The following is an 11,267-nucleotide window of genomic DNA, read 5'->3' as shown; positions in this document are numbered from 1 at the left end:
GATATTAGACCCCCAAAATAGTATAAAGAGCAAAGAAATCAAAATTATGGTAGACAAAACTTTATAGGATGCTCAGTACCTATTAAGAGGTAATGTATTTCTATAGAAAAAATGCATTTGGGCCATTGAAGATGATGTTTTAATTTTTATAGCAAGTATACTCTGAGTTGGCCAGTAAGTATCCTGATATGTAAATTAAAGGGAGTTGATTTTTATGATTAGTGGAAATCTAATCAAGATAAAGAATGAAAAGAAAAATTACTTGTCAGAATGTTGAACATTAACTTCATGCTTTCCAAAATCTTGGGGAGAAAAGACGACAAGCACATTTTTGACATGAGAATCAGAAGTTTAATCAAACTATTTCAAGTGCAAAAAAGATTTATTGAGGATGGTGAGCTCAGTGATTTGGAATCAAAAACAACCTGAACTCAGGAAGAGCATAGAGAAGAGCAATAACAGAACCTCTGCTGCAGGAGTTCTGTATCACAGGACTCCATTGGTAAGGGTAGTTCCATTATGATTTCTGTAGAATTGATGCAGCCTCAGGAATTTCTTGAGAGATAAACCCTGAGTGTGGCTCTGTGCTGCCTACTGTGAGTTCCTCCTGGATAAAGATCAGGCTCAGGAGGAGAAGAGGAGGCAGATTTCAGGGAGGAGTCAGCCAAGAGTATCTCTTATTAGAGCAAAATCAAAGGGATTTCTTGAGATGCCTCATTACCAACAAAACCAGGACCAGCTGCAAATGTGAAGAACTGACTCCTCCCAGCTCCAAGAATGAATAAATCTAGAAAAAAAAGTTTCAAAAGAATATAACTTAATTTACTTGGTGATTTAAATTTTTGTGATTTTGTGCTACCCAGTTGAAAATAATTCTATTGAAGCAATTATCAATAAAGAGGTCATTCAAATTTAAACACATCTTATTTGTCATTCTCATAATTAAGGTTGTTTAATACCATGTTACCATGTGGCTTCTGGAATAAATACATTTACAGAAAAACATTTCAATTTTCTTCTAAGCCATCAACATTATTAATAAAATGTCTACTGAGTATTCTCTACAAAACCATTATTTTTTTTCTGTTATTTTCTTAATCATTCATGCCAGGCTCAAAGTAAAATAATGCATATATTAGTTTTCTTCCTAAGAACAGATATGATAGAATATATAAAGGATTCCGTTGCTATTTGGGGTAAGTCGTCTTGGCATTAAGATTTGGTCTAAAACACCAACTGGACAAAGCATAGGGTCTGCAGCAGACCAGGTATGTCACAAAGGCTTAGGCATGCCAGGGCCCCTGTCCTTTACTGTTCCCTTTCTTCTCCACAAGTCTGTTCTCATAGCAGGGACACAGTTCTCTTCATTAAACAGTTCATGTATTTCTCAAGATTCACCGTGAGAAATGAGGAACTGGTATCACTAGGTCAATACATTTATGAATCTGTGAATCCAATATTTGAAATACCATACAATAAAACATTTACTTAGGACATATTGTGGTGACTACTACAGATTTATATCTGGTCCATCATGCACTTGTATACAAACCTATTTTACCATTTTATACTAAGGTATTGATGTACATGAGTAAAGAAGATAAAATTTTCAGTAGAAAAATAAACAAATACTAATAAACATCTACCCAGCAATATTTATTCTTAACAGCCTAATTAATAAATTTTGCAGAATCCTGGCTACAACAGTTTTTTATTCAGTTTTGTGTTCCATTTTCAATGTCTAGGTGTGCTGAAAAATAATTATAGTTTTCCAGCCCAATGCTGATCTTGTACACCCACGTGTATTCACAAGATATGGTATTGTAGCTTGGACATTTGCCACCCCTGGATACCTGGTGGGTTTCACAACCAGAAGCTCAAAGAAGTCTCATCATCTTAAATACCTTGCCAAGGAGGAATTTTAGACTTCTTGTTTATTCCTTTGTTTTTCTTGTGTAGTATTTTTGTTACTTTGCTTTGTTTACTCTCATTGTTTCTTCACACATTTAAGTCATTTTACATATTTTAAACAAATCATTAACTGGATTTTTTCCATCTCCTGTGTTTTATCCCATTTTAATTCTCTTCCCTACTCTCCTTTATTTCTTTCTCTTATAATTTGTTCTTCTTTCTCTTTCTCTTTCTTCTTATGTTCCTTTCTTTTTCTTTCTATTTTAACATTGACTTTCCTCTCCTTAATGCCTAATTTTTCTACCTATTCTACATTATTACTGCCCCTCTCTTTGTTTAATGGAGTTGTAGAGGTCATTTTCCGGAGTTTTATTCAATGTAGATAGGTGTTCTGATTTCAATATGAAGTATCCCGCATAGGCTCATGTGTGATACAACGCAACAATGTTCAGAAGTGAAATGATTGGGTTATGAGAGCCCTAACCCAACCAGTGAACTAATCCTCTGATGTGAATTAACTAGGTGATTACTATTGGCTGTTAATGTGTTGCTGAAAGAAGTAGGTCACAGGGGCCATGCTTTGGTGGTCATTTTTTGTCCCTGGTGAGTGGAGGGCTTTCTGTTTGCTTGTTGTGATGTTCTGAGCAGAATTCCTCTACCACACACTTCCATCATGCGGTTCTGCTTTGCCTTAGGCCCAGAGCTATGGAGTGGACTGACCATGGACTGAATCTCTGAAACCCTGAGCCAAAATAAGCTTTTTCTCCTCTACATTTTTCTTGTCAGGTCTTTTTGTCACAGTGACAAAGCTAAATGAAGCAAAAATGGGGTTGTTGCTATGACTAACCTGGCCATGTGGTTCAGAAGGCTTTGGACACTCCTCAAGGGGCTGAGAACTTATGTCCTAGCTTTGCCTCCAGTTTCAGTCTCAGTGTCTATTTCTTTCTATTAAACAGACCTGTTGGAACTTCTATTCAAATAAACTTACAGAGCAAATATTAATCGCTAGATATTATGCTTTTAGTTTTAACATCATAGGATCTTAAAATCAATTTCTAGACTAAAAATTGCACTCTAATTTATAAAAATATTTCCCTAAATATACATACGATACAAATATACTGTCCTTGTGGACTGCTGCTGCCTTATTGCAGAACTCAGCTCTTACACTTGGTAAGTGCACTGGCATCTTCTTCTACTTGTGCAAGCAGACACTCTCTGCACCACCACCCCCCCCTTACCACAGCGGCCTATTTCTACCATGATGGGGAATGAACACATCTTCAAATGGAAACCTGGGAGAAGTTAAAAGAAAAGAAAAAGAAAGCCTTTAATTTGGGGGGATATAATAGTTTCATAACCATTTTAGCAAGTGTCAAACCCACACAAAATTGTCTCTTGGCAAATCATGCTGATGGAAAATTTCCAAGCCCTACAGGGAACTGAGAAGTGATTTTACAGGTTCATGTACTCTCAGGGAATCCTCTTTAAATTGCAATTGGAAATCAAGGAAGAAACTTTGCTTCCTCACTTTCTTTTTTCCTTCAATCCTGTTGACAGCAGCACTTGAGATGCAGTGGGAACATTGCGCATCCCAAGTGCCTAAGGGATTCTTCCTATCTCTCCCTTAGATGTAGAAGGAAGACTTGGAAACCACTTCACAGTTTGCCCACCACTGAATAGGATCTTCTCCATGGAGAAAGGAGACATTTGTCACTCGAATTTCCAAGGAACTGATAAGTGGTAAGATTTATATTTCACATTTTTGCCTGGAGGATTTCAAGTTGTAATGTTGTGATTAAACCTGGGTATTGATTTAGGGCACCAAGTTTAATGCAGTGCCTAGCCCTACCCTATGTATATGTGTGTCAATTACTCAGCCTTTCTGACTCAGACTCCTCCTCAATTTAGTGACCATTACCAAACTAAAAAAAAAAAGTGAAAGTAATTGATGTAATCCATGAGTCCACAGGATAGTACTCAAAACATAAGTGCCGATAAACAACAACAGCTGTTTTAAAAGATTCAAATCTTTGAATTGTCATGTGCTAGTTAGAACTTATTCCTTCAAGTATAATGATATTAGACCTGTTCTTAGATTTCTAATGTACTCACCTTGACATCAAGGTGAGTACATAGTACATCATCAAGTTAAAATAAACCGAATATATTTAAATTACAACAAGTATATATTTTTCATGTGGCTTTCAAAGAATATATTTTTTTCTTTCATAATTTTGCTCATTTATCATTTAACCTTTAATATTCTCCCCATTCTGATGTTTTAGATTATGCAGTGGAATTTTTGAGTCTCTAAAAAGCATACCATTCTTGTAATATGGTAAATGCATGTGCTGGTGCACCTTCATATTTACTGATAGAGAATATGACATTTACTATTTCTACACCACACTCTAACCAATGCCACAGGGAAGGACATTAAAGGTAAGAAAGTGTGATTCAAGTCTTAGAGTGCAATCTTCTGAAAACCTCTTGGTTTTCCTTGAGTTCATTTGATGCGAGGCAGAGAGTCAGATTGCTACCTCAGAACTGTTCAGAAGAACTGTGGAGACTGAAGTTCTGAACTGCTTTACTGCTACTTTTCTGCTAGTTGTTGAGGTATAAACGCTCCCTTTTAAAGAGACAACAGAAACGACACAGGTTCATGCATCAATTGGGATGGGCAAAGATGGAAATAAAGGTTTTTTTGTTTTTGTTTTTGTTTTTTCCCAAATTCTACTAAGAGTATAAAGGTTGAGACCTCAGTCCTGAAGAAACAGAACAGGTACTAAAATTGAAAGCAACATATTTCCCAGATAGTCAAGAAAAGGAACATGCTTAGTTATCTACACAAGGCAAAACTTTCATGGATGAATAATAATCCTGAATCAAAAATATGGTGAATTGTGGAATTGTGCATTTACAAATACACTGTTAGTTTATTTTTCTTTAATTTATAAAAGCAATGTTGTTTAGAGAATTGACTGAAAATGTGATTGATATGTACATGTATCTACATTGAATGTTTATGAAATTTATTGCTTGAATGTAGTTACAAAAATCTACCTATAATACCTCTTTTAATTTTAAATGTCATATGTACTTTGAAGTTGAAACAGAAATTTCATCCCATTGTTGCAGAATAATTGGTGCTAAGATTAAGGGTTTTTTATGTTGTTTGTTTGTTTTCCTTACCAAGGATTGAACTCAGGGAAACTCCACCACTGAGCCACATTCTCAGCCCTATTTTCTATTTTATTTAGAGATAGGGTCTCACTGAGTTTCTTATCTCCTCACTTGCTGAGCCTGGCTTTGAACTTGTTATCCTCCTGTCTCAGACTCCTGAGTGGCTGGGATTATAGGCATGTACCACCCTGCCAAACTAGAATTAATTTTGATGTTGAAATGAATAGGAATGAAGGAATGGGTAATATGAGTAGTCAGGCAAGGGAGGCAAACTTCCCAAGGTCACTGCACCCAGGAGATGGCCCCAGTACTTGATGTGAGGGAGCCCATAGCAATCCTATGTGCAAATCCAGCACATTTCAGGCCATGGCTATTAAGAAAGAAAGAACTGTGGAATATTCCAGAAAATTTATGGACATGGTAAACCACCACCCATGACAGAATGTGAGTTTCCAATTGACACCAAGGTGAGTACATAGGAGAGAGTTCTATCTGTGTTATGGTAATTTATGAAATGTTAATAGTTTAAACTTTTTCATATAAGATTCTACATTAGCCACTTAGTTCTTCCTATACAAATGACTTTTCCTTAAACCTCATATTCTTTTTCTGAACTGAACTGTATGTAGATGATGGACAATCTCGCATTATATATTTTAATTTGTAATGCATTTAAATATTTTTATAATAATAACCAGATATATATTGCAATTGAAAAGTCTATTTTTGTAGGCTTCCATCTTTATTATAAAGTTGTTGCATTGATTTAAATTAGCTGAGTGGCTAGCATTTTTCACTGGATTTTTCTCAATATGTTACAAAAATGTTAAATCCTCATATTTTAGTGTTTTATTGATCATACCATGTTATGTGAATTTATAACAGCCTGTTTTACATTAAATATCATGAAATATCATTGTAGTATTGAACATTGAAAGATTTCTCTATTTCCCTATTGTATATGACCCAGCACCATCTTCTAATGTAAATCTCCCCAATCTTGCTTTACTTCTAGAGCATATTTTTAGGATTGAGGTCACTAGTATAAAACTCAAACATGTTTATGACTGAAATAATTTACTAATATATTTCCAAAATACTTAGATGAGTAAACCAGTTTCGCTGGAATTTTAAGACATATAATTTAAAATAACATGGATTTTTAAAGATAAATTTTGTTATGAGTGATTTGATTTCCATCTCACTTTGTATATTTTGAAACTGCTTAAAAATAATGCTGACCTCAAGATTTTATATCATCCTTTTGATTTATACTTTGAAAATATACTAATAGTAACTGATTCTCATAGGTCAGGCAGCTTGACAAGTGTTAACTCTTTAATAGCTAAAGAGTTGAAAGCATGGTATTTTGTTTAATGATATAGTATTAGTCAAGTTAGCTGGGATTCTAGTTTTTAATGGCAGACACACAAAAACCTTTAAATTTATTAGAGTCAGTTCAGGCTAATATAAAATTCACCAAGATAATAATATTATAAATTTAAGTGACAAAGGAATATTTATGAAGAACATGAAATAAGAGTAGATATATTACTTTTAACTAAACATAGGATGATATTTAATTTTTTCCTACTGCTGCTTGTTTTCTGTTCCAGGATTCAAGGCAGGATATTTGTTACATTCAAGACAATCACCTTTCAAAAGATTAAAATCACAGACTCTGTATCATAAACCATGAACATACTGTGTTTATTCCCTGTTGCCAATGTTTTGAACCTAATTTTGGAAATCCCTTTATTTGATAAAAGTAGGAGTTGTTTTGTTTATAGTTAATAATTTAAAAAAAAATAAATAGTATTGCTCTTACAACACTCTGTAAGAAGTAAGTGTCTTTAAATAAGTCTTAAATATGACTTATTTAATTATTTAATTAGTTTAATATTAGGCCCTGTCACTCCATAAGCTTTCCTTTTACAATGAGTCTAGAAAAACAGGAGTGAATACATGTGGGTCTGAGCACACAATAATGCATGCAGGGGCCATCAGGGACATTCAAAGTATCATGTATCTAAAAACATATTTTTTTCACTATGTCTGAAAAAATATGATACATTTTCATGCACACATTCAAAGATGTATAACATACTTATCAGCCTTGGTCCTGATGAGGCAGAAATTAGGAGTAAGCATGCTGTCATGTCTGTTCTGGGTCAGGGGCTGTGGCAACTGGTTCTCACCACATACTGTTTCCCCTGTGCTATAGATTGCATCAGCGTTTCTACCTGAAGGGTCTAATCTGGTTCTCACAGGAGTCCTAGTGATAGACATTCTAACTAAACCCAGATGCAGAAGTGTGACCTGAGGCTCACAGAATCTCACAGAATTTTAAGAATTGTAAGTAACCTGATCCACACCATAGAACAAAGAGAAGATCCTGAATTTACACCCAGGCCTGCATGAATCTGGAGCCAGTGTTCTCACTGGATTCACTTCATTTTCTTTCATGCTTAGGCCTATAGTAAGCTAACCAGAACTGACTCATATATAGATACTCTTTCTTTTATAATAAATAATTATTTTTTTGATAGTTACTGAGAGGATATTGAGTTCATAATGTAGATATTGGTTAGAAATGTATACGACCAGAGATATGAAAAATTGTGCTCTATATGTGTAATAAGAATTGTAATGCATTCTGCTGTCATATATAAATAAAAAAATTAATTAAAAAGTATATAAAAAAAGAAATGGTCCTGAGATCACAGTGAAAATGGTTGTTTCAAAGTAAGCAGAAGGACAGGTAATAATGTAAATATTGCATGTTTTTTAGTTCTATTAGTATTTAAAAGTGTTTCTGTTAACTGTAGCATTTATAAAATGAGCTTATTTTCTAATTTTCCACAATAAACACTATCATTCTTTTATTATCATATTTAAAAAAACATATATGTACATATATTTATGCATATGAAATTATTCATACAAATATATGCTGTTTTCCTGATTCATTACAGTAGTTTGTACAGGTGAGGATATAATCATCTTTTGAATCTGTGTCTACCTGTGAGAATGTGACATGAAGAGTTCAGGTAATAATTAACCAGGCGTGCTAGGACAAGCCTGTAATCCCAGCAGCTTGGAGACTGAGGCAGGAGGATTGCAATGACTTAGCAAGGTCATTGCAAATTACTAAGGTTCTATCTCAAAATAAACAATGATGAAAGGACTAGGGATCTAGCTAAATGGTTAAGCATTCCTGGGTTCATTCAAATAATTATCTGCATGACTGATGGAAATGCTTTGTGTGGTAAGACAGCTGGCTTTTAATGTGAGCACATAATAACCACAATTGGTATGGACAAATTATCATAAGCAATATTTTCACATTTTCAAATTTGATCCTCATCTTAATCCTGGGAAATGAGCAGGTAAACTATGTATGATATTTCTACTTTAAAAGAAAGTCATATATGCTTGCCTCACATGCACAAGGCCCTAGATTCAATCCCTAAGACCCGCCCCTGCTCCACCCAGAAAAAGAAAGTCATATAAATGTGAGATGCATCTTGGGGAGTTCCACTTGATCATACTGGGCATATTGTATAAAAAACTGGAAAATAATCAATAAGGCCTAAAGACTCTGATTGATATTCAACACCTGTTTCTCTTTCTTACCTATGTGGTTGATACCAATTGTCATATGAAGGTTGTTGGGCTGTCACCTTCTGGGTTCCTCATCACTTGCTCTTTCCTTTATCACAATGTCCCATTCATTTAAGTATAAGGGGCCTTAATGTTTCATGTGGACACGTCTCTAGGAAAGCCACCCCTGCTCTGAAGTTCCTGACAGAAAAATTCCTACCACTTTCCTTGTTGATCTAGTGAAAAAGGTCTGGGCACAGGGACAAGTGTTCTGTGTAAGATCCCTGATCCAGGATCATTTGCTTATTTAAATTCAATATCTTGAAGCATGTGTTTCTTACCAGTAAAATAGGTTAAATAAGACTTAGACAAACCCCTAGACAGAGGGCTCTATGTAATTTCTCTCCTTGCCTTATTTCACTTAGTCATTAGTACCATATTTGGAGCTAGACTTTTTTTGTTCGTGAATTCCTGTTCTCATTTTTAAAGATGAATAATTATAATAATAATAAAGACCTCAACATTCGATGAGGTATTAAGTGCATAATGAGACACAATTTTATAGGTCTTTGTCTCTGTTTGTTTGTTTTTAAATATTTTCAGTTGTCAGTAGACCTTTATTTTATTAATTTATATGTGGTGTTGAGAATCAAACCCGGTGCCTCACACATGCTGGGCAAGTGCTCTACCACTGAGCCACAACCCATGCACCCCCACCCCCACCCCCGGGGTCTTTGTCGTTTATAAAGGAAGAATTAATCCATGACAGGTCAAATTCAGAATAAACTGTAAAGACATTTGATGTATAGATAGAATTTTTAAATGCCTCCTAAAATGAATGATATTTCTTCTTCTATTTGTAGGTATGAGAGTCTCCAGATAAGAGACACTTGCTAGTCCTCCCTGCCCCTTTCATTACAATGACAAGCAGGACTAATAAAATCACTTCCTCATTTTCTTATATGAATGAGACTTCAGAACACCTCCCAACGATCCATTTAAGGAAAACACTAGTAAATTCTCAAAGGTGGCGTATGAGTTAATTTTATTAATCTTCTCTACCACATGAGGATGCTTCCTTCTCCATATAGAAGTTCTAGCAAATATAAAGTACAGAACAAATTATCTCCAAATCATTTCTGCCTGATCTCCAACCTTTATCCTCAATAAATGTCTAAACTTGTGTTCTCAATGTCAAAAGAAGCATTAAAGATAAAGGTGCAGCTAGGTGCACTGAAACATTGGTGATGATAAAGCAATAATCTGATATTAAGCAAATCTTCCTTAATCATAATTGCAAATTTGAATTGGGTAATTTCAATAACTATTTATTTTTACCATTCCCTTGAAAATGATGCAAAACCAAAGCTTCATAACTGAATTTGTTCTTTTGGGACTTTCACAGAATCCTATTGTTCAGAAAATAGTATTTGTTGTGTTTTTGTTGGTCTACGTTGCAACTATTGGAGGCAACATGATGATTGCACTGACCATCCTCTGTAGCCCTGCACTGCTGGGCTCCCCCATGTACTTCTTCTTGGCATCCTTATCCTTCCTGGATGCCTGCTTCTCCTCTGTCATCACACCAAAGATGGCTGTGGATTCACTGTATGAGAAGAAAACCATCTCTTATAAAGGATGCATGATGCAAGTATTTGCTGAACATTTCTTTGCTGGGGTGGAGTTGATTGTTCTTGCAGTCATGGCCTATGACCGCTATGTGGCCATTTGCAAGCCCTTGCACTACTCTGCCATCATGAACTGGAGGCTCTGTGGCATTTTGATGGGGGTGGCCTGGACAGGGGGCTTCTTGCATTCCATCATACAGATTCTCTTTACTTTCCAGCTGCCCTTTTGTGGTTCCAATATCATTGATCATTTCATATGTGACTTGTACCCATTACTGGAGCTGGCCTGCACTGACACTCACATCTTTGGATTTTTGGTAATTGCCAACAGTGGATCTATCTGCATGATAATATTTTGCTTGTTGCTGGTCTCCTATGGCGTCATCTTGTTCTCCCTAAGAACACACAGTGCTGAAGGGCGGAGGAAAGCTCTGTCCACCTGTGGATCTCACATTGCAGTTGTGGTTTTGTTCTTTGTCCCATGCATATTTATATATGCAAGACCTCCTTCTGCTTTCCCATTTGACAAAATGGTGGCCATATTTTACACTATCTTAACTCCCTTGCTCAATCCTTTGATTTATACTTTGAGAAATAAGGAAGTGAAAAATGCCATAAGGAAAGTGTGGAAGAGAGTGGTGGTGGTTTCCAATGAAAAATAAAATAATAGTCTTTAGAAAAAAAAGTGTAAACTTAAAGAAATAAAAATAGTATTAGACCACAATATTATGGGTTGCTCATTATCTGTGAAGTAAATACCAATTCTATAGAAAGTGCAATATTTTGGGGATCAGAGATGATACTTTTACTTTCACATCAGTCATCTACTCTGAGTTGGCAACTCAATATCCTGATATGTGAATTAAAGAGAAATACATTTTATTCTTATATAAGCCTATTGATCAATAAAAAATAGATAGAAAAAATGCCCATCAATTG

At 35.2% G+C, this 11,267-nt stretch overlaps 1 protein-coding gene across 1 annotated transcript; it reads left to right on the top strand.

The window, feature by feature from the left end:
* Positions 1–10,051: 10,051 nt before the first annotated feature.
* LOC143391671 (olfactory receptor 4C15-like) lies at positions 10,052–10,990 on the top strand. The gene has a single exon (XM_076844430.1). It carries the CDS (start codon positions 10,052–10,054, stop codon positions 10,988–10,990), a length of 939 nt encoding a protein of 312 aa, XP_076700545.1.
* Positions 10,991–11,267: the final 277 nt, after the last annotated feature.

This window comes from Callospermophilus lateralis, chromosome 2, assembly GCF_048772815.1.
Source record: "Callospermophilus lateralis isolate mCalLat2 chromosome 2, mCalLat2.hap1, whole genome shotgun sequence".
Lineage (NCBI taxonomy): Eukaryota > Metazoa > Chordata > Mammalia > Rodentia > Sciuridae > Callospermophilus > Callospermophilus lateralis.
This window is presented reverse-complemented; position numbering and strand designations above follow the sequence as displayed.

What these genes read in the sequence shown, in the direction of transcription:
- LOC143391671 (XM_076844430.1), top strand. Translation starts at nt 10,052, where the DNA reads ATGATGCAAAACCAAAGCTTCATAACTGAATTTGTTCTTTTGGGACTT.